General features: G+C 51.3%; 1 protein-coding gene across 7 annotated transcripts in view; it reads left to right on the top strand.

Annotated features, from left to right (window-relative positions):
* The window catches only part of Cracdl (CRACD like), a 106552-nt gene that overhangs the window by 72130 nt on the left and 10193 nt on the right, over positions 1-24229 (top strand). For all 7 annotated transcript variants that reach the window (XM_055607127.1, XM_055607146.1, XM_055607154.1 and 4 more), the window contains exons 3-7: positions 1085-1253; positions 6427-6562; positions 6887-7048; positions 9866-10075; positions 15257-17273. In XM_055607127.1, the coding sequence (XP_055463102.1) occupies positions 1085-1253; positions 6427-6562; positions 6887-7048; positions 9866-10075; positions 15257-17273 (2694 nt within the window). The remainder of the gene's footprint in view (positions 1-1084; positions 1254-6426; positions 6563-6886; positions 7049-9865; positions 10076-15256; positions 17274-24229) is intronic.

The following is a 24229-nucleotide window of genomic DNA, read 5'->3' as shown; positions in this document are numbered from 1 at the left end:
AAAAGGCAAAGCTGGGCCTGGGGGTGTGGCTCAGTGGTGGAGGTCTGACCTGGCATTCTGGAACCCCGGAATTGCCTAATTCTTTTCACAAGCCATTGGCATAGTTGACCAAGGGAAAAGGAGGAGGCACCACTACAGACTGCCAGTGGCTGGCCGGTAAGTGTGTCCGGTGGTGACGTTTTACCAGTAAATTTGAAGTGTTGAGATTAGGTGAACTTTGGAGACAGCAAAGCAGCCTGGAGAGGTAGGAGAGTAGATCATTCCCGTGACCGTGTGAGAAGCTGCTCCACCAAACCCAGGAGAGGAACAGGAGAGGAGGCTGCTTAACTCCAGGTGCCTGTGATTTTGTACCCATGCAGTGCCCTTGGAGGCCAGCAGAGGGTGCCGGGTCGCCCAAGCTGGATTTTCCATTGGCATGAAGGTGCACAGCCATGGTGCTGTGCCATTTGTGGCTACACCCCTACTCCCACGGTCCGAGCCCTGAGCAGCGCCCGGGTGTCAAGACAGGACAGCTGTTTATGCGCAGGTCTCCAGGGACACCTAGTAACTTGTTGACTACTCGAAGCGCAGGTGCTGTCCCTAGCAAGACCCCCTGGGAGTCTTTCAGCATAAACTGGACGGAGGACCATCTGCTCACAAGATAAACATTTCGTGCTGTGAAGGGAGGTTTCCACCCGACGTTGAGAAAACTGGCCTAGAATGTGCGTCGTCTCTGGAGAGACGTTCAGAGATGGCTCAGAGGTTAAGAGCCCTGGCTGCTCTTCCAGAGGACCCCTATTCGATGCCCAGCACCCACATGGCAGCTCAAACCGTCTGTAGCTCCAGTCCCTGGGAATCCGATGCTCCCTTTGTGTCTCTTTGGGCAGCGCCCACGTGTGGTGCGCAGACACGCATGCAGGCAAAGCGTCTACACACATGAACTTTTAATTAAAAAAAGGTAGAAACCAGCATTTTTTTTAGGGGTGCAGACCTTCCATGTCTCCCGCTCGTCTATGGTGTCCAGCCCCTGCTGCCTTGTCCCCCGTGCCCACCACACACCTGTACTCTAATACATTCCTGCTAATTTTTTTTTCCATCTGTGTAGGAAAGAAAAAATCCAAATTCAAGACGTTTAAGAAGTTGTTTGGGAAGAAGAAGAGAAAGGAATCACCCTCGTCCACGGGAAACAGCTCTTGGAAGCAAAATCCGGCCAAGAGCGAGGTCATTCCCACCGAGCCGGGGCCGGTGGGCTACGACTCTGAAGATGAGCTGGGGTAAGTTGCTTTCAGGTGCGTCTGGGTTGGGAGCGCAGGAGGTGCCAGGTGCTCTGTTGCAGCGCCCCGGCAACCCTCCTCCCATCCTGGGCATTCCCTCAGGAGTCCTCAGCACATGGGGCTCCTGCTGACTTCTCAACACAGGCTGCAGAAAGGCGGGGGAGCGGGTTGCGCAGTGGCCGCCCGCGGGGTGCTGTAAGCACTTAAAAGTTGACAGTAATCGGGGCTCGGGGGACGGTTCACCGGTTAAGAGCACTTGCTGCTGCCGCAGAGACTTCAGTCTGGTTCCCAGCACCCCCACTATGGCTCACGACCACCTGTAACTCCAATTCTCATCTCCCCCGAGGATGCCAGGCACTCACGTGGTGCATATATGTACATGCGGGCGAATCACTCAGAAGCAGAAAAGAGAAATGTAAAGCTCTTAAAAAATAATTTTACAGCTGGGTGCGGTGGCGCACGCCTGTGATCCCAGCACTTGGGGAGGCAGAGGCAGGTGGATCTCTGGGAGTCTGAGGCCAGCCTGGTCTACAAAGCGAGTCCAGAACAGCCAAGGCTACACGGAGAAACCCTGTCTTGAAAAACCAAAAACTGAAAGAAATAATAATTTTACAGGAAGGCCTAGAGAGATGGTACCATGTGGGTCTGTAATTCCTGGGCTCCTGGAGCAAGATGGGAGGCAGAGACAGGACAGACTCCAGAGCTCATGGGTGAGCTGGCCCAGAGGCAGTGGTGAGCAGCAAAGGGCCTGTCTCCAACAAGTTGGAAGCTGAGGTTGCCCTCTGACATGTACCCAGGCACTGTGGCCTGTGTGCACCCCCATGCCCCACCCCTGAGACATGCTCTCTAAGAGCACAGCAGCTGCATAATGATGCTACGGAACATAGCAGAAATGAGCAAAATCAGCCATAGCATCCCGGGAGCCTGCCCAGAACCACACAGCAGAAAGGGCAGAATTGGGATGTGCAAGCCCGTTTAATTTAACCAAGGACGCTCAAGGACCTGAACACGATACCGGAAACACACAGCTCTGAACTTGACCTCTGGCTGGCCAAATAAAGGCACGTTCTCTAGGACAAGGCCAGCGGGTGGAGAGGAAATAGCTTCTTGTCTGAGCTTAGCAAACTGAGACACACCAAGGGATGGACATTCGGGCAGCTCTGGTGGACACAACTTTTATTGTATAACTTGTGTCTCACCTCAGTGCAGTCATGGTTTGGACTGAAGAGAAGAGGCAGCTTGTAATATGTTTGAAGCATCAACTCTTCTTTCAGGATAAATGCCAGAGAGAATGATTGGGCCCCAGAGATGGGACAGGGGCAGCCTGTGTCTACAGGCAGAGAAATTACACTGGCCACTTGGTGGCACTAGAGGACTGACGATGGACTCCCCTCCTCCCAGAGCTAGAGAGAAACAGAATGGGCACGTGGTACCTTGTAAGACTGCACACTTGGTGTGTGTGTGTGGGTTGTCCTGGTTAGCCCCAGACGAACTCTAATGTCCACCCCTGCCTCTGGGAGTAATCCATCCAGCCTCTTACAGGAACCCAGGGAAAGTGGGCCGGGACCCGGGTATTTGTGTATGTCTAACACATAGTAGGAACATGATTGACCTCAGGTAATAAGAAGAGAAAGGTGGTAGGGTGCCAGCAGAGAGTCGGCTCAGCAGTTAAGATTGTGCGCTACAGAGGACCTGGGCCCAGTCCTCAGCACCTACACGAGGTGGTTCACAGCTGCCTAAGCCCAGCTGCAGGAGAGTCAACCCTTCCGGCCTCCATGAGCACCCACCTGTAATTGAAGGCACCTGTACTCACTTGCCACAGCTCCCCCCACCCCCACATACACATATGTAATTGAAGATAAAATAAAAAGGGAAACTTAAAGGTGATTAGGGATGGGGTCCAGTGAGGCCCTGGAAAGAGAACAGTGACATTTTTCAAGATCAGCACTGAGGGAAAGATCCTGTCTTTAGTGTCTGTGGGAATCTGCCACCAGCATCTGCAGCAACTTCTACAAGGCACAGGCAGACCGTTCTTTGCTGGGTGACATTGGTGGCTTCGCCAGTGAGTGCCCCGCGCCCCTCCCCCATCCCTCTGCCTACAGAACGCCCTGCTGTCGGCAATCTGCTCTCAGTACGCTTGAGCTACAGTCTGCGTTCTCCCAGTCCTGCACAGCAGATCTTTACATTAGGGTTTGTAACAGTAGCAAAATTAGTTCTGAGGTCGAAACAAAATAATTTTATGGCTGGGGGTGACCACAACACGAGGAACTGGATTAAAGGCGGCAGCGTTAGGAAGGTTGAGAACCGATGCTTTAGAGGCGTGCTGAGCTTGAGCTGGAGGAGATGTGGGTGTCCCTGATGTGTCAAGGGGCCCGCACTTCCTGGCTATCTCCGCTTGACTGATGCTGTAACCGAGCACTGAATCCTGGGTGGTCACTGTCAACAGCCCACCAACATTTACCTGATGTTCTTAAAGTGTCGACGGTCCATTTTCTCAGGGCAAAACTCTGCTGTCTCCAATTCCTTTATTCATTTTACATCTTGCTGACCGAGTGTCTTCTCTGAAGAACTTTCCTTTATCAGGGGCTGGAGAGACAGCTCGGCAGTCAAGAGTACTAGCTACTCTTGTAGAAGACCTGGGTTTCGTTCCCAGCGTCTACATGGTGGCTCACAACCCTCCATGCCTTCAGTTCCAGGAGATTGGGATGTCCTTCTGTGACCTCCACGGGCACCAGGCATGCATGTGTTATACACAGATGCAGGCAAACCCTCATATATGTATATTAAATGAATGCAAACTAAGAATTAAAAAGTAGCTTTCCTTTGTCAGCATCATGAGAGCCTGAGATACGGTCTGTTCAGAAAAAGCAAACTGATTGCTTGGTTGATCTACTCCTGGAAGAATGGACCTGACATCTTCACACCTCCTAATTGTGACCAAAAAATTAGTTTTCTTTTATCCCCTAAAGGATCATTTCAAACACAGTGGATTTTTTTTTCTGGTATTTATTTAATTTATTTAGACAGAATTTCACCTAGCCCAGAGTGGTCTCAAATTCACTGTCTCACCAAGGGCAACTGAATTCTTCGATCTTCTCTCTATCTTCAGAGTATGTGTGCCAGCACACCCGTTCTTGTGAATGAACCCAGGGTGTTGTGTGTGGTTGGCAAGCCCTCTGCCAACTGAGCTGTGAATCCAAACAACTGATTTTGAATATACATAGTTGACGTGCTTTAACCTGTTAACAGTCTTTGCTCCTCACCTTAGCTACGAGGACCCACTTCCGATTAGCTCCCTGGCTCTTTGGTGATGAGCTCAGCCCTCTCCAGAAGGCCCCTTGCTCTCCCTAGCAGGGAGAGGTCCCAGGTTAAAACCGTGTATTTCCTGGTGTGGATCTTTTTCACGATTCATGCTTCCTCTCTCTTCGTGTCCAGCTGTCTCAGTGCTCACAGAGCGGCTGCAGTGGTCATGACTGCTTGGCCAGCGTCTCTTCTAGACCTCTACTGGCTTGAACTAAGAAATGGTCTATTTTCTGAGCAATTCATTCACTGACACTTCTGATTCCAGGAAAGATGAAACTTTTTACTTTTTTTTTCCATTTGTATCCTGTTTTGTGTTATTCGAGAAACTCGGCCTCTAATGAGTGTCTGTTTCCCCCTGCAGCCAGTGACCTCCTTCACCATTTCTACCGTGACCTCCTGCCTCTGCCCCCAGTGCTGGGGCTACAAGCATGGGACAGTATGTCTACCATAAAATTAGGCTTTTCCCCCTAGTCTTAGAGATTTCCCTTTTGACTGATTTTGTGTCTTATTGTATAACATACTTCATATTTCCAAAGACAAAATTGTAAGTGTTGTTACCTTTTTAAAAAATGTATTTATTTTTATGTACCTTTGGTGTTTGGCCTGTGAGTGTGTGAGTGTGTGTGTGTTAGAATGTCGGATCCACTGCAATTTGAGTTACAGACCAGATAGTTGTGAGTTGCCATGTGGGTGCTGGGACTTGAACCTGGGTCCTCTAGGAACATCCAACGGTGCTTTAACCACAGAGCCATCTCTCCAGCCCCATGTGTTCTTTGATCTTTGACCCTGCTTCTCCATCTAGTTCTTTCCTTCCCACATAAAGAGGCCACGCTTGTGTATCTACTTAGGTACCATTTTTTTATTTCACAAGTCATTAGCAGGCACGGCTTTAGCTTTCAGAGTCGCTACTGGTGTGTGCTCTCTGAGCTGAGTCCCGTGCCCATGAAGATGTACACTTCAGGGTGTTCTGGATTTCCATGTGCAAGCTGACGATTGCAGGCTGGAAAGGAAAGAGTTGAGCTGGGGTCCTCAGTGGAAGAGCAGTTCCCTGGTGTGTGCGTGTACACACACACACACACACACACACACACACACACACACAGTACTACTAACAAGGTTGTGCAGTGGGATGGGCCTCACCTCAGAGTCCCTAGTGCCTCGTAGACGGCAGGATGCCGAAGGAGGACAGGGAGGGGCTGGTGCACAGGACAGAGCCGGCTTTCCTTCCTTACTGACGGCCTCAGGGATCTCCTTCCACCTATTATTCAGCAGGCTAGGAAAGCCCGATGGCTCCTTCCACATCCTCTGAGAACATTTCATGAATGTCCTGCGAGTTCGGTTTTGGAACTGGGCCTTCGTGTTTCAGGTCACAAGCACAGTAATAGGATGTCCACACGGTGCCAGGACGTCAGCGCAGGGAGCAGCTCTGCAGACCTGCAGCTCTTGCTTCTGTGCTCTGGACCATCGTGGGGGGAGTGCTGCTTCCCCTCCAGCCTCCAGCCTCCAGGTTCTGGACAGCGCATTAGCTTCACCTGTAGTCTGCCAGGACATCTAAGACAGACTCCCACGGGACCCAGCCTGCGCCACTCCTTCTTCTCCTACAGGCTTGCTGTTCCGGACTTGGTGCCTCCAAACTTTGGTTTTTCCACTAATCAAAAAAGTCTCCTATAACCTTCCAGTATCTTAGGAAAATGCCCTTCTGTAGGTTCTGACTAGCATTTGACAGTGCCAGGGACGAGTGAGCCACTGCTAAGTGTGTCAGAGGTCTTACGGAGGGATGTGCTGCTCATTCCACTTTCTCACTCTGAGTCCCTAGGGTCAGGGACAGATGGAGGTGGGCAGATGCTCACGGTGGCTCTTTCTATCCTAGGGAGTCCCGGGGCACTCTGGGCAACCGTGCCCTCTCCCACGACAGTATTTTCTTTCCTGAATCGGGACAGGACCCTGCTCGGCCTGTGCGGGTGTTTTCTCAAGAAAACGTGTGTGACCGGATCAAGGCCTTGCAGGTAAGTATTTGCTCTGCCCTGACACTTGGGTGTCTGTCCAGTGTTAATCCAGGTGTTTCTAAGTGATTTCAGTGCAGCGTTTTATACAATTGGAAGCAGAGTCACAGGTTTTTCACAGTTCTGTCAGGCAGGCCAGTTAGTCAAGTTGTGACTCAGTGTCGGTGTCGACCTCATGAGAATAGCAGTGAGGGATCTGGGGACATTCAGGTCGCTATACAAGGGGGCTGAAGTTATTTCCTGGATGAATGAATCAGAGCAGGAAGAGTTTGTTGCTAGGTGTTAATGGTGCAAATGCTAAGAACGGCTACTGTTGCTTCAATCCAGCTAAAGATACAATGTAATGTGAAAATGGGCCCACCGCCTCCAGGAGGCCTTCCCACCAAGCGGGCAGAGGAAACGGCCATGAGTTCTGAGGATGACGGGCTGCCCCGGAGCCCCCCAGAGATGTCCCTACTGCACGATGTGGGTCCAGGCACGACCATAAAGGCAAGTGCGGGCTGTGCCCTCCAACGGTTCCACCCATAGCTGAGCGTTGCTAGAGCTCTGGAGTCCTCCGTGCCCCCCTGCAAGGCCAGGAGTGAGGGAGGCTGCACTGCGGGCACTGTTTGCGCTTGTGCGGTCAGTCTATGCCGTCCACTCTGTGCCTTGTCTTTCTTATCCTGCCCAGACCCCAGAGTGCCACTGAGCACCGCTCCCCTGCTCCCATGACATTGGCCAGAGGACAGAGAAAGCAGTAAACAGGTAACAGCATTCAGCCCCGTGCCCAAGTCCTGACCCCGGGAACCTGTTGGTTTGGGCGAGTCACATGAAGCCCTCTGGGGAAAAGGCAGCTGTGGAAGTCTGACCAGGAGTGTCTGACCTCGGCCACAGAAGAAAGTGTCTCCAAGTATTTCCCCATAGACTCTAGCCCATGAATAAACACCCCAGCATGCTCTTGATGCCATTTTTGTTGGTGGCAAGAGTGTTAATATCTATATAATGTATTCATATATAGATGACAGAACAGATGGCCATTTTCTCCATAATAATGTGCCATGCTGAGGGCAGATGAAAATTTGGAATGATCCAGATTACATTCACCCTGGAAAAACAAATAAGAACAGAGTTTGTGTCTGATAGCCCACGTGCCCTGGGGTCACATTCACCCCTGGCCTGGCCAGGATGTTGCTTACAGTGAAACTATAGTCTTAACCACTTCTGGGTTGCTTGGAATTGTATTCAGCTACCACTCCACTTTGGAACAAAGAATCTTACACACACAAACACACACGTGCACGCACGCGCGCGCACGAGCACACTAGTTTCTTTTGTAGTTGTGATCTCCCAGAATACCGCTGAGGGGAAGGCAGGAGTGTGGCAGGAACTCCCATGAACTACCTAGAGAATTACTCCCAGAATTTGGCTTCAGGGTGAGCACCTCCCTGCTCACAGTCAGGCTACCCACAGACGTTCCTCTGCTCCAGGAAGGGCTAGGTGGTGGGAAAGGGGTCTGTCCTGTCGCCTACTCCGTGGAGTAAAACTGCGCCTGTTGGAAAACTCTCGTGTGCAACTGCAGAGCCCTCCTCCGCAGCCGGAAGCGGCTGTGTGTCAGGCCCTATGGTGGGAGCCCCCTGCTTGCTCACCTTTGCCTTTACCCTCCTTCCTCCATCCCCTGAGGCTCTGACTCTCACAGCAGCCATTTTTGTCTGCAATGGACTGGCTGGGGTGGGCTCGGGGGAGCAGTGTCCTTCACTGAAGACAAGAGCTCAACTGAAAACCTGATTGCCACTGCTGCAGTATGCAAATTTAATTAGCCGACCGGGGTCGCTTGAGCTGGGCCAGCACTTTCCTAATCTTTTATTCCAGTGGTTATTACTTTTTATTTAAAATAAAGTCTGAGGTTGTATCAGTTATTAGGTAGTTTCCTCAGTCTGCTATCATCATAGGAAACCAAACTTTGGGGAGGGTGATGCATGGCTGTGAGTTCAAGGCCAGCCTGGTCTATATGTTGAGATCCAGAACAGCCAGCACGACATTGAGATACTTTATTTAAAAATAAAACAAAACAAAAACAAAAATGTAAAGTTAATGCTAACGTTTAGTCCAGTAGAAACCTGCAGGTTTTTGTTTTGTGTTCTCATATTTCTGTGCTTCCCGGCTTGTTTAAAGGTAGAGGGGCTGTTCTCAAGGCCTAGCAGAGCCCAGAGAGATTCTCTCTCTTGCCCCTTGAACTGTCTGGTTTCATGTCAACAAGCTAGAGTCATCAGAGAGGAAGGAGCCTCCGCTGAAAAAATGCATCCATGAGATCCAGATCTCAATTAGTGATCAATGGGGGAGGGCCCAGCCCACTGTGGGTGGAGCCAGCCCTGGGCTGGTGGTGCTGGGGTCTATAAGAAGGCAGGCTGAGCAATTCATGGGGAACAAGCCAGTGAGCAGCACCCCTCCATGGCCTCTGCATCAGCTCCTGCCTCCAGGTCGATGTCCTGTCAGACTTCCTTTGATGATGAACAGCGATGTGGAAGTGTGAGCTGAATAAACCCTTTCCTCCCAGCTTGCCTTTGTCACGGTGTTCCAGTGTTCCGTCACAGCAATAGGACCCCTAAGACACCCCACATGTATGCTGCATGTGCTATAACACCTGTGCTTTGTTCTCAAATGCACCTTTGCAAACGGCCTGCCGATAGGGCACCCCAAGAAGAGGCCCGCTGTGTTCAGGGAGGTAGGTGTTTCTCTCATCCTTCCGCATGGCTGCCAGAGGCCTGTCTCCCACACTGGCAACACATTTGCTCTTTGCTGACTGCCAGCTCCTCCCTGCTGAGGTGTAAACTAGTACCCAATGTGTCTGTAGCTCACTGTATGGTGGCTGAAGGCCAGACTCCCCGTGAGGTGAGGCTGCAAGGAGCCTTTAGAATGAACAAAGACAGCTTACCAGAAACAAAGCCTTTTGGGGGCAGGAGGGCTTCCTGTGACCTACCCCCCTGGTATCTCACTGCTGGGCCACATTTCCGGCTTGACAGCAGGTCCCTCCATCCCTAGAGACCCTGGGCTAGTCTGTTGGTTGGTAAAAGTAGCTATGGAAAGTCTTCCTGTTGAGAGAACCCTGCTCATGCGGCCTTAGGGTTGCACTCACCCTTTGAACTCCCAGTCATCAGCTCTAAAGCAATACTCTGAAACATTCGCCATCCAGAGCCAACAGAAAATATGCTTTCCCAGGATGGCCTCAAGACAGCGCAGAAGCACAGCAAACAAGAGGCGGTAGGATGGCAGTCTCTGCCCCTTGACCCTAAACTAATGCTTGGTGTGTTCTCTCCTTGTACCATGAAGATCCTAGTGTCCTCATCCAGGCCGCCGTCTCCCGACCACATGAGTGATGCCACCGACTCCTCTCGGACCTTGGCTGGCTGCCTGGCACCCGTGGTTGACTTCAGCCACCCTCCAGAGTTCTCCTCCTGCCTGGACAACTCTGCAGCTAAACACAAGCTCCTGGTGAAGCCCCGCAACCAGCGATCAAGTAAAATGAGGCGACTGTCTTCGGTAATTGTCTTCCTCCCCTGTGTAGGGCTGGGTGGGCAGGCATGACAGCCCTCCGCCCATTGCCTGGCCTCACAGCCCTTCTGAGCACCTCCGTGGCGGGTAAGGTCTCCCTGCAGATGCTAGTCTGGCCCATCTTTTGCGCCTTGAATCCGACATCTCTCCCCTGTATAAACACCCCACCCTGACCTTAATACTTGCACGGATTTGTTCATTCTAAGAATACCAAGAATCCACCGTGTCATGTGCCAAGCCTGACACACTCCACTCCTAGACTCCTCTTGCCCGGACGGGGTTTAGATGCTTCAGCTCTAGAGAAGGTGAGGGGCAGAGGGAAGGGGCCAGGGGGAAAGGGCCAGGGGGGGAGGGGGCAAGGCCAAACAGAATGATTCACACGGAGAAGGATTTAAGAATAAAATCTTGCCTTGTCCTCTCCTCAGGACACAACTGCAGGTGTTGAAGGCATTTCAGCTGGAGACGAACGGCAAGGCCTGCTTGGGTTTCAGGGACTGCCTAAAGAGAGCGAGTTTACTGTTTGGCATGTGGGAGGTGCTTTGTCGACTCAGGCTGACAGGGTTGACTTTGCAGGAATCCATACCAGTGGGGGGAGGGGGGTCCTCTGGATTAGCGCCACCAGGGCAGTTGTATGTATGTCCAGTGTATACACAGAGCCACATGCTATGGGAACCTGAGGAGCTCCAAGAACTCCAGATGTGGAGTGGGAGGAAGCATCCGCACTTGCTCCCTCCCATCCCAACAATGCTGCCACTCTCTTTAGGCTTGAACCTGACTTCATCCTGGAATCCCATTTTGTAAAGCAACAGCGACAAACTAAAACAAAAATCCGTTGTAAACAGGAAAACACAGTTGATCCTTAATTTAAACTCCTTCTCTCCCCTCCCTTTTCCCCTCCCCTGATCAGAGAGCAGGCATGACTCTCTCAAGTTCTCAGAGCTGTCTACAGCTTCCTAGCGGTCACTACTGCCCCTCCGTTGGCTTCAGAAGCTGTGCGAGAGACCATCAGAATACACCGCCGCTTTGCTCAGGGGTCCTGGGGCTTCTCTTCCTCAGAGGCCTTCCTCACACCCCTGACTGGCTTTCACATGGTCCCTGACCTGATTGCAGTGTCAGGAAAGGGCCACATAACTGCCCCTTCAGCTGCCGTCCAGGCTAGCTCCACAGAGACCCGATTCTTTGGGCTCCAGTGGACAGCGAGGTCCTACTTTCCCCTCTCCTTTGACCCCCCCCATAACATGTGGGACCTCTCTATCTCTCCTAAGCTCTGCCACACAGCCATCATCCTCAGAGCTACTCCAGCACTCCCTTCCAATCCACGAGGCTCTCTTTGCTAGTGTATTTTCAGCTACATGGCCAGGGTGTAAATTCTGCACTCTATGCCTTTATAGAGTGCACTCTGAATCCTTTATAAGCTCTAGAGCAATGGTCCTTAGGCTGTGGGTTACAACCTCTTTGTGTGTGTGGGTGTCCAGCGACCCTTTCACAGTATTTGCATATTAGATTATCCCGTATATCAGATATTTACATTACGATTCATAACAGCAGCAAAATTACAGTTATGAAGTAGCAACGAAATAATTTTATGGTTGAGGGTCACCACAACATGAGGAACTGTATTAAAGGGTCACAGCGTTAGGAAGGTTGAGAACCACTGGGCTAGAGTAAAAAGGGGGTCAGGGAGAATAAGGGCTAGAGAGATGGCCTAATAGTTGCCAGGCAAGAGGAGCAGAGTTTGGATCCCCAGAACCCAAGTAAGTGCATATGTGGCAATCCCCCTGTGAGTCTAGCATCAGAAGGTCCCCAGAGCAAGCTGGCTTGTGAAAGTAGCCATGTCAGTGAGCTCTGACTTGACCCTGCCTCAGTAAATGAGATGGAAGATGGGTTGAGGATAATTCCAGACACCACAGCCACAGGCACATACGTACATACATACACACACACACACACACACACACACACACACACACACACACATCCACACAATATACCCACATATGCACAAACACTCATATAGACACACGTGGACACCCCACATACAAGCATATGGAAAAAGAAAACAAAACAAGAAAAAAAGATTCAGAAGTGTTCTTATTAAAAGAGGAAACCTCTGCCTTACACAGTGACAGCCTGGCCGTCAAGACCGATTCTTACTACAAAGCTGGAACACATTTGCATGCTCCTGGCGAGCCCCTGGCCCCTACCACAGCGGAAGCTGAGTGGGATAGCTGCCAGTTACTGCCGTGCTGTTTTGCCCTGCCGCACAGAGCCCTGCTCTGCCTGTGGTTCCAGATGTAGTTGGAGCAGAACGCCTGTGACGGTTCACGCCCTCAGCTCCTCACGGCACTCAGGTCCCCCGGCCCAGCCAGGCAGTACCAAGAACAGGGAATGTTGTCAGTCCGTTCTAGTGGGAACACTGAGACTGGGTGGCCAGTTCTGGTCTGGTGACTGGAAGAGCTGTCAACTGTACGACCCGAGCTCAGACAGAGACCGATGCCTCTCAGCCCCGCTGGGTTGCTCATGGGTTGGCAGTGTCACCCAGCCGGGGAATCACCGCACACTGTACCGCGTGCACTTCCTGGCATGGTGGCAAAGGCAGAACGCCGGCCTCAGCTGACTCGACATCTTGGTACAGGCTGAGGATTTCTGGTTCCAGGGTACCAAACCACTTGGATACCCCACAGGAGGAGAGGCCAAGGGGACTGAGTAGATGGAGTGGGCCCAGTGCACCCTGACAGTGATGGGGAGGGTGAGCCCTTCTCTGCTGTCGCTATCCAGAGGCCCTAGGCCACGAAGAAGCTGCTTCTCTACCCTTTGAGCTCCACTCAGCATCGAAGTGCCCCCTCTGGAGAGTCCACCCCCATGCCAGCCTTTAGCCTGTGTTCCCATGGTCGCCTCCCGTACCTGCTAGTAGCTCAGCTGGAAGGTGCTCTAGCCAGTGCGGAGCCCCAGCTGCCAGCCGTACTGGTCTGGTTTCTCTGATTGACGGTTTCAAATCATGACCCATGTCCCACTGAGCCCTCAGCATCAATAATTTCCTACAGAAGAAAAAAATACCAGTGACACGACCAAGTCAAGACCCTGCTGCTTTGGGGATCTAATCTTATCTAGATTTCTTCCTTCAACTTCTTTTGAAATCTAAAAGAAGAGAATTGTGGATTTTGGTAAAAAATTAGCTTAGGTATGGTCACAAATATCCCAGGCTTCCTGTGATCTTTAGCAAGCGGATGCCAGCTGGAAAATGTTAAGGTACCAGCTGTGGAAGCAGCTCAGGGTTAGAGCACTTGCCTCGCTGTACAAGGCCCTGGATCTGATTCCCAGCATCACAAAGATAAAAATAAAACACCAGCAGCAAGAACCAACTCTAACCTACCCAAGGTCACATTGCCTACCTTAGAAAACAGACGGGCAGAGCACTGTTTAATGCAGCAACCTGAATAATTCCCAGGGCCTTACATCATGAACATTTAAAAAATAGCCAACTGTAGGGCTTTTTATTATTATTATTATTATTATTATTATTATTATTATTAATTTTATTATTATTATTATTATTTAAATTTTATTAACTCTGTATCCCAGCTGTATCCTGCTTCCTCATTCCCTCCCAATCCCACCCTCCTTCCCTCATCTCCTCCCTGCCCCTTTCCAAGTCCACTGATAGGGGAGGTCTCCTCCTCTTTCATCTGACTCTGTTTTATCAGATATCTTCAGGACTGGCTGCAAAGTCCTCCTCTGTGGTCTAGCAGGGCTGCTCCTCCCTTGGAGGGTGGGAAGTTCAAAGAGCCCACCATTGAGTTCATATCAGAATAGTCCCTGTTCCCCTTACTAGGGAAACCCACTTGGTTATTGAGCTACCACGGGCTACATCCAAGCAGAGGTTCCAGGTTGTATCCATACATGGTCCTTGGTTGGAGAAACAGTCTCATAGAGGACCCCTGTGCCCAGATATATTTGGTCCTTGTGGAGCTCCTATCCTCTCCAGGTCCTATTAATTCTCCTTCTTTCATATGATTCCCTGCACTCTGCTGAAGGTTTGGTTATGAGTCTCAGTATCTGCTTTGATACACTGCTAGGTAGAGGCTTTCAGAGGCCCTCTGTGGTAGGCTTCTGTCCAACTGTAGGGCTCTTAACCTTTGACTCATTTTCATACTTTGTTTTTGCATGACCTGAGTCTATCTTGATTTTCATTTTCTTCCTGAGAGGAGGAATTGAGTGTGTGTGACAGCAAAGAGGGAGCCAGGCCAATGTCCCAATTCCAGCAATCTTTCAGAAGGAAAAATGCCAGGAGGCAGTGTAGGGTGCCAGGTTCGTTAGAGGGCCAGAGAAGCATCATAAGCTTGGACAAGTTGATCTACGGGAGCCTGAGGGGGTCTGTCCTGGAGGTCCAGTGGTAGGGCCCTTGCTTGACATGAGCGTAAGACCAGAGAACTTAAGACTGAAGGGTTTGGAGTTTGTTCTGTGGCTTGCGGTTCACTGTGTTTGACATGGCTTCTTAAGAAAACTATCTGGTTTTTCAGTGAGGACGCATCTCTGGAGATGGGGTTTTGTGGCTCCGAGCTGCCGTTCACCTGTGACTGCCAGTTAGTTCAGTCTTGACCAGAGCTGCCATGCCTTTGTCTCCTGGCTCTCTGAGTGCAAGGAGGCAGTGGCAGTCCATTCCTGGCTCAGATAGTCTAGAGTGAAGTGAAATTAACAAAGACCACAAAGCAGGGAAGGCAGTTGTTCCTTGTGGCTCCTGGTCTCTCTATTTGGCTCTAGTTGGGCACCATTTGGATACATGAGCTCCTGTTTTTGTTTTGTTTTTAAGGCAGGATCTCACTGCATGGCCTAGCACTTGATATATAGACCTGGCTAGCTGACCTCAAACTCATGGAGCTCTGCCTGTCTCTGCCTCCCTAGTGCTGGGACTAAAAGCGTCTGCTAATGTGCCTGCCTGGATGTGTTGCATTTATGTTGAGGGCCTAACTGCCATAGATCTGCTCAATTTATGAATTTATGAGCCAGGGTCCCAATCAAGTCCTAAGGGCAGCTGAAGATATCTGTGTGTGGACATTTACTTTAGCATCAGCCTTTGAGAGAGCTACTGTGTTTCCTAAACCACATTGAGCCCTGGAGGAGGCAAGGAGGTGACACGCTGTCTAATGTTTGCGCCTCTGTTTCTTCTAGAGGGCACAATCTGAGTGCCTGAGTGATCTCTCATGGACCCTGGAGGAGGACGACTATGAAGATAAACCGTTACTCCAAGTCAGCACAGAGGAGGACCCCGGTGCTGGGCAGCGGAGTTTGATGCTGGGCAGAAGGCCTGAGCTTGGAGGACCTGTATCCTTGCTGCTGCCTGGCGGGGCGTGTGCCAGGCGTGCTCGCCTACAGCACAGCGCAGCCGTCAGTGCCAGCATGGAGGAGGGGGGCTCTCTTAGAGATGTACCCTCAAGTCGCCCAGCTACGCCAGACGTCACTGAGCCCATGGCAATCTCCGTCCCGTGCTTGGAGTCCCCATCTCTGCCAGAAAGTTCTGCATCCCATATTCCTCACAGTGAAGTCCAGAAGGAAGGGCTGTCCCCCGGAGGCCTGTGTGCCCTGGTGGAGAGCGCATCTGAGGAGGTTGTTTGTGGGTCTGCGGATGTGGAAACCCCGCTTTCTACTGATGTCCCAGAGCAGGACATGGAGCCTTCCAAGGAAGACTCCGCCCCTCCTGAGGGAGATGCAGCAGAAGCAGCAGCAGCAGCATCTCCTGTGGGAGACACAACACTTCCTGGAGAGGAGACTGCCCCTCCTGAGGGAGTCACAGCACCTCCCAAGGGTGTCATGGCACCCTCTGAGAGAGACATGTCACCTCTCAAGGACGACATGGTGCCTCCAGAGAAAGACATGGCGCCTTCCAAGAGGATCATGGTACCCCCCGAGAGAGAGATAGCATCTTCTGAGGGAGGCGTGGCACCTCCCAAGAGGATCATGGCTCCCCCTGAGAGAGTTATGTCACCTCCCAAGGACGACGTGGCACCCCCAGAGAAAGGCGTTGAACCTCCCAAGAGGACCATGGCCACCCCTGAGAGAGACATTTCACCTCCCAAGGACGACAAGGCCCCACCCGATGAGATCATGGAGCCTCCTAACAGGGACACATCACTTCCAAAGGGAGACGCGCCACCCCCTGAGACTGTCACTGACACCAGCCTGGAGACACCTGCAGAGCCAGAGAGACAGGAGCCAAGTGCCCAGGAAGAGGAGGAGCTGACCCTGGTGGTACCCAGGCCCGAGGGAGCAGGGACAGACTCTTCCACAGTCCCTGCCCCGAGCCCTCCGGTCCCCAAGAGCTGCCTGAAACACAAGGCCTCGGTCCCCAGTAGCCCTGTAGGCCAGGACAGAGTAGTTGCGCCTCCGGCCCGCCCCAGGCCTGCACAGGCTGCAACCTCAGGAGGTCCAGAGAGGGCAGCCCCGGGGAGGAAGAGTGAGCGGAGTGCCGAGCCGCCGCAGCGCGGGGTGAAGAGGTTCTCAGTGACCTCGAGCCGGGCGCGCGCCCGTGCCAGCAGCTCTCGCCTTCTGGAACATTCTGGCCATGTGCCCGCAGGGGGCCGCGCACCCTTGCTACGGAGTGGCCTTGCCTGGAGGAGTGAGGCGGCCCTTGATGACCTCCAGGTGCTGCCAGAGTCTCAGGGCCGGAAGGCAACAGGTGGTGACCCTCAAGACTCAGGGGACACGGGGGCCGGCCGGGCAGGACCGGGCAAGAGCCTCCAGGATCTAGAGCCATGTTCCTCCTCCGAGCAAGAAGCGGCCCCCCGGGAGGACCAGAGCCCCTTCCCGGTCAAGCTACGATCCACCTCACTGTCGCTCAAATACAGAGACAGCCCTGCCCAGGAGGCCAAAGCCATCAAGAGGTACAGCGCCGAAGTCAGGTTGGAGAGAGGAGGCCTGACTTTGCTCCCCAAGGATGAGCAGAGCCACATCGGGACCGTCCCTGCACTTCGAGGTTCCAAGTCCCCCAACGGGCAGGGGAAAGGGAAGACCAGGTCCCCTGAGCAGCCTGGTACCAAGCCACCCCTGCCCAGGAAGCCGCTTCTGCCGAGCCTCACCCTGCCATACCCACCCACAGGCCCGGATGCCAGTCCTCAGGAGTCCGAGAGACTCATACAAGTCATCCTGCCTCCTGAGCCCCGGAAGGAGAAGGCCCCCCACCAGGGAGCCGGTAAGAGCCTTCCGAGGTGTTGGTGGGACTAGATGGGCAGAGGGAAACCGTGTTCCCTGGAAAGTGTTCCTGGGGTGACCACAAAACCTGTAAACATAGGTATAAACCTTAGGGCAAAGAGAATTGGAAGAAAGGGTCGGGATTTCTTAGCACCCCCTGACATTCTGAGACTTAGGGGGCTGAGGCTGATGCTAGCTGGTGCTGCACAGACCAGCGGCTCAGTGTTTAAGAGCACTTGCTGCCGGAGAAGAGGACTAGAATCTGGTTCCTAGCTAACTGGTGGTCCACAGCCAACTGCCTGTGACTGCAGCTTGGGCGGGCCTGGCGGGCCTTCCAGCCTCTGCAGGTCACCTGGACTCACACATGTATGTTTCGCAAACAGATACATACCTATACGGAGAGAAAAATACCAGAGTTTTGTGTGAATGCAGAAAAACCATATATGTAGATATAATAGGAAAACAAGCTAAACACCGATTTTGCAGACTATACCCGGGCTCTAAATGGGGGGGCAAATGCTTCTCCTGCTTTTTGTCTCAGAAGGCCCACAGTGTGGGTGCTGTTGATGCAGGTTTTCCCTGGGCCTAATCTCCTGCTGGCTTGTGAGGGTTCTTCTGACCTTATTCCCCAAGGGAAAATGCCTTCCCCTACCATAATCTGGCCTGTAAAGCATGGCCTCACGTGGAACCCATACTATGCATGACTAGAGTCACAAGAAGGTCAGTCTTTACTTCCCCCGAGGCAGAGGATGTTAGGGTTGGAACACTGTTTAATAACCTTTAAAAGGAACTGTCCTTAAGATGAACAGGGGCAAAATAAGATGATTTGTATTCCTCTTTCAATAATTTATGACACACACACACACACACACACACACACACACACACACGTACGCACATTTGTGCCTGTAACAGAGAGATCGGGGTCCCAGGGACAGTTTTTCCATGGCCTATTTTATTTTTAAGTGTCCCAGGCTATTTTTAAGGAGCTTCTATAAGTCCAAGAGTCCGCCTACGTACTGCAGTGTGGGACAGAGAGGAAGCCAAGCCTGGTGGCTCTCTTGAGAAATCCAGAACCCCAAAAGGCAGATGCAGACGCAGACGCAGGAAAAACGCACCCGAGGAAACACCGTCAACGCGGGTTCGAAGGTCAGCTGAGGTTTTCTGTGTCCACAGAAGAGGTTAGAGAAGCGTGGAGCGGATATAGCAGTTTGAGTTCCCGCGGGTTGCGGAAGGTTTCCAGCACTGTAGTCCCTGAGCCCTTGGCTCAGGCATGGGTTTTCGGTGCTTTTCTTAACACTGCCTCAGCAAGGGCATTTGAGGGAAGGGTCAAGGCCTACTTGATGATTGTGTCCATTTGCAGTGTGTTCTCCAGGCAGCGGTAGAGAGTTTCGGAAGCTGTTTTAACCAAAAGGAGAATTGCTTTGTAGGTGAAAGTTGGATATCAGCGCCATCTGCTTCCATGGCCTGGTGCTAGAAATGTCTCTCAGGGGCCTAGTAAATGAACAGAACTCAGGGTCACAGAGCTGGAGGGGAGGAAACTTCAGGAGTGATGATTTGCCTCTTAATTATGATCGACCTCTTCGACACTATAGAATGTCCAGGATAGGCAGGAGAATTGTGAGCTGGAAGCAACGTTGGCCTAAGAAATAAGACCTGCTCTCCCAAATGAATAAACAAACAAATAAGAAAGTGTGCTCCGGATAGCATGCTCTGAATCTTGTGTTCTGTGCTTTTGCTCTGACTTACAAAAAAGGTGAAGGGTTTATTGGGCTTATACATTCTGATCACAGTCCATCATTAAAGGAAGCCAAAATAGGAACTCAACTGAAGCCAAGGCCATGGAGAAAAAGCTGCTCATTGGCTTGCTTCTAGGCTCATGTTCAGCAACCTTTCTCATAGATCCTTGGACCACCTGCTCAGGGGTAGAACTGCCTAGAGTAAGCAGGAGCCTCCCCTGGCAATTGAGGCCATGTCCCCACAGTCAAGCCTATAGGCTGTCTGATGGAGGCCAGGTCCCGGCAGTCATGCCCACAGGCCAGTTTGATGGAGGCCATGTCCCAGAGGTCATGTCTAGTCCAGTCTGATGGAGGCAATGCCCCCACAGTCATGCCCACAGGCCAGTCTGATGGAAGCATTTTCTCAACTGAGGTTCCCCCTTTCCCAGATGACTCTAGCTTCTCTGTCCAGTTAACAAAAACTAACGGCATGCCTTGCACACATCAAGTCCCGGCTTCAGTCTCCGGGGCCTATGTTGATTCTTTTGGAGGAGTACCCACATATATCTTGAGTTTTGTTTTTTTTTGTTTTTTTTGTTTTTTTTTTAGCAAAACCATCTCTACTCACATTTATATTTCTTTTTAACCTTGCCCTTCCCTCCTCGATCCTTTAGCCTGCTGACCTCTGTTTCCTGGCCTTTCCTGTGCTCCTCAGTGTCTGTGACTCTCAGAAATGGGGACATTTTCACTGTGGAGAAAGAGTTCAGATCAGAGAGTCTCCAGTCTCCTGTCCTTGAAAGCCTCCTAGCACAGCGACATCTCACAAATGCCCTCACACTGGACAATGAGATCTAGAAGAAGACCAAGAAGTTCCCAGAGGTAGCAGAAAGGCCTGTGATGAAGGGATAGGACAAATGAATGCTCCAGAGTATTAACTCTAGTCTGTATCCTATCCGTGACAGTTGTTAAGATTCTAAGCTTGTGTTAAAGCCCAGAATTTAACAACAACAAAAAAGTATTTACTGTGTGTAAAATTTAAGGTAATTTTCATGTTATTGAGTGCAACCAAGAATGGCCCTAGTAGGTTTAGAATGTGGGGAGAAAGTAGATTCTAAGGAAGAGCAGAAAGAGCGATAGTAAACTAGAAGTCAGAGGTAGTCTGGAGCTCCAGGGTTATCGTTGACTTAGACAAAGTGGATGTAAGAACACCCGAGAGGGGACTTAACCATTGCTATATCTAACAGAAAACACATACATCTAAATATGTTCTGGGCTCAGTTATCTCTGATATAACAAAATAGATTAACACACAAGGTGAACCTCATTTCATTTTCAGAGGAGCCACAAAAGACTGTGCAGTTAAAATTCTTCCTTCCCAGAAGTGGCCAGTGTCTTTCACAGCTCTCTCCTGCATTGCAAACACAGTGTTTTGTTGGCACTCTATATATTTATTCTTCCCAAAGGTTCTCTGATTTTTCCAGTCTTCAAAGCCAGACTTTCTTGACATTAATTGTCCTGTTGTTGTTGTTGTTGTTTTTGCTTAATTTTCATGGTTCTAGGGATTGAATCCAGGCCCTTGCACATGCTAGGCAAAATGCTCTGCCACTGAGCTCTGTCCTCAGCTCCACGTTTCTCTGTTAGGAACCTTTGCCCTTAATACTTACCTCGATTCCATCATGGAGCTGCATTGTCGGTATTTGGTTGTTAATTAATAATGTTCTAGGAAACTTTTTAAATAGACAAGACAGAGCAACCTCCTCCCTACTCCTCCCTGAATGATGTGGGCCCCCCCACCCCCACAGGAAGAGCCACCACAGAGAGACCCGTGCCTGTTCCTTCCCACACACACTGCAGTGGTGGCTCTCACATGTTGGGATAGGCCAGTGAGCCACACGCTGCCCGCATTGGCTTGCCATTTGATGTTTGGAGTCCACAATAAGACAAATATGTCTTTCATGATCAGCTTGAATGGCTTGACCCCATTATTTTAAGTACTGTTTACTTTGAATGGCACCTGATGGAGGGCATTGTGCTTGTATTGAGTCTTTTTCCTCTTGGTCTCTGTCCTGGCTAGTTTGACACAAGCTAAAGTCATTTTAGATGAGGGAACCTCAACTGAGAAAATAACCCCCACCAGACTGGCTACGAACAAGCCTGTGGTGCATTTTCTTGACTGATGATTGAGGTGGGAGGACTTACCTCACTCTTACTGGTGCCAGCCCTGGGCTGGTGGTCCTTGGTGACACAATCGAGCAGGCGGAGCATGCCGTGAGTTGCAAACCAGTGAGCAGCACCCTCCACGGCCTCTGCATCAACTCCTGCCTCCAGCTTCCTGCCTTGAGTTCCTGCCTCGACCTCTTTTGATGACGGAATGTGGTGTAGAAATGTAAGCCGAAATGGATCCTTTTCTTCCCAAGCTGGTTTTGTCATAACGTTTTTATCACAGCAGTAGAAACCCTGAGACAGTCACCCTACGGTGGTCACTGTTCTGGCCAGCTTCACCTCTGAACCACACTGTGGGCTCTCCAGGACAGATTCCCAGAAGTGGGCTCCATTGCACTGTTCAGCAGGTGACTGTAGATTGTCCCCGTGATGACTGCACTGGCCTCCCGGCACAGCGGAGACTGCTCGCCACATCCACCACGTCCTGGGTGTTAGGCCGCCTAGTCTGTGCCCCACCCCTGTCTGACGTGAAGGAAGGAAAATGTCAGCCATGTCATACAACTCATAAGTGAGTTCGACTATCTCAACAGGAAGCACTCTAACTTCCCCTCATCCCACAGCAATCGCACCTTGTTCTATCGGGAACTAAACCCAGGACTTAGCAAACGCTGGGCAGGCACTCTCACACTGAGACCCCAGGCACAGAACTCCCCACCGTCCCCCAGCCTGACTCCCCTCCAGCTCCCTGCCCACATCCAACCATGGAGCGTTCCTCTTTAAAAAGTCTCCACACCTTCCCAACGCATGTGGGGTAGGTAGAGTTGTAATTCCCCAGGTCAGGAACTCAAGGCTTTTTAGATTCGGGCCAGCGCAAACAATTCCGCATTCTAAGTCATTTCACCCTCCCTCAGAACCCATACTCTCCTCCAGCCTCACACACCTCTGCTGTGGGAAGCACCTCTCACCCTGACCTGAGCAACATGGATTTGGGGGGTTTGCTCTCCAGGGTCAGTTGAGTTTCTCAAACTCTGAGCATATTCCCTTGTGTGTAGGATGAGGTTGTGGGCCACGGAGAACACAGCACAGCAAGGACATGTTTGTTACCTGTGACACGTGACACCATTTCAGGGTGCAGAAGTATTTTCCCAACGAAGTGCCAGTGTCCTCCTGCTGGTGGCAAAAGACACACCGTGGCCAGGATCATTCTTCCTTGTTCAGACCAATGTGCCGGTCCACGGGTGGAGAACACTGCACGGCGTAGCAGGATGGAACCGTTCAGGACCCACTTACCAGCCTGCCCCAAAGTAGGAATGGTGGAACCTTGTAGGACTTCCTGTGACAAGCTCCGATCACTTCCTCCACCCCCCTCAACCACCCCCTACCCAAGGACTGGGACAGGAACAGACACTTCACACACCCTTGAGTCTCCTAGGAGATCCTGCAAAGCTTCTTGGAAAGCTGGGCATATGTTCCCTGTGGTTGAGCCCCTTGGAGGATTGGTGGCCAATTCCAGCCACCGGGACATTGGGCAGAGAAGGCTTCCCTGTGACCTCCTGCGGTCCCAGTGCCTGCTCTGATGAGCTACCAAGAGGAGAAGAGAACCCCAGGGAGCCACTGAAAACCCCAGAGGCCTGAACGTTGACAGGAATTTTCCAGAGTCCTTCTGTGTATGGCAAGCCCAGTAAGAGAGTGGCAGGTGTCAGTCAAAGAAGAACTCTTACTGTCCCGCCACTCCTCCTCCTGGACTTGTCATCACCGGGAAAGGAACCTGGCCCAGCTCAGACACCTGGCCTTCAGGAAACAGGAAACTCACCTTGACTCAGCTCAGGCGCTGTGTGTTCCACAGGCCATTCACACCTAGGGCACGTTTGTCTTCCCTGGGCATTTGAGGGAGAAAGATGGTGGGCATCCTATAGTGCACGGGACAGACCCTCCATGGCAGAATTACCAGCTCCAGAGGCAGTACAGAGCCTAGGATGAGTAATTCTGTCACGGCCACTCAGAGTGACAGTTCAACGGAGAGGAGGTGTGTGTACCAGTAATGCATGGACCCTCACTCCTTAATGTGGGGTGCATATTACCCCATAAGTGAAGACCAGAAATCAGAATGCCATGTTCTCGTCTCTGCTCTGCCACCTGGTAGCCGTAGGAATTGGATTTTCTAGAGGAATTAAGGGTTTACTGTTCTAGTCAATAAAAGATGAGTGTTGGGCTACATAATGTTTATTATTAGCCTTAAGATGATCACGGTGGTTTTATAAAAGCTGCTACAAAAATAATAACCTGTTAGATTTTATAATTGCCTTGTTTACCTTGGGCCAGGCAGGTATTTCATTTATGTCGTCTCAGTAACCTCACCATCCATCTCCCAGCTCCTATCCAATGCCATTTGCCTTAATCCTCCTCACCTGTCTACCTTCCATCCATAATCTCAATATACTTGCTTATATTCTTCATCTTGGTATTTTCTCCATCCATGCCATTTTTAGAGTCTTTTTTCCTTGTTCATACGGTTCCTTCTTCACCCAACCCATTGTGGCATCCTCCTTCCTCCTCTCTTCTCTTCCATCTCTGTCTCTTTCCCATCTGTCTGAGCCCGGGAACCTTAGCCATGCCTACCCCATTCTGCCCTGCCCATGTTTTAGGCCTTTAATCAACCAATCAGGTATACTGTCTTAGGCAGGTTTACACAATAAGGATGGGTGCAACCAGACCTTGGGGGACAACATCAGAACAACCCCCAACAGTTTACTAAATTGGCTTACTCTGTATGTCAGAGTGGCCCACCAACAGCTAGCACACGTGGAAGGCCAAGAACCCAGTAATGCTTGGGTCTTGAGGCTGCATGCACCAGCAGCTGGAACTGTCCAGCAGTGGCTGTCTCACACCAGAACGCCACGAACCCAGTAGTTGGTCCACCTACAAGGCTGGGTGCGTCAGCAGTGCCAGCTTGGCACTGAAGGCCTGGAAGGTTCCCGAAGAGCTGCTTGTCCTCTGCCCGTATTGTAAGCATAGAAGAAGAAGGAGAAGAGGAGGAGGAGGAGGAGGAGGAGGAGGAGGAGGAGGAGGAGGAGGA

Source organism: Psammomys obesus, unplaced genomic scaffold (assembly GCF_907164565.1).
Source record: "Psammomys obesus unplaced genomic scaffold, mPsaObe1.curated_primary_1811, whole genome shotgun sequence".
In the NCBI taxonomy this organism is placed as follows: domain Eukaryota; kingdom Metazoa; phylum Chordata; class Mammalia; order Rodentia; family Muridae; genus Psammomys; species Psammomys obesus.
Note: the sequence above shows the minus strand (reverse complement) of the source record. Positions and strands in the feature narration are given on the sequence as shown.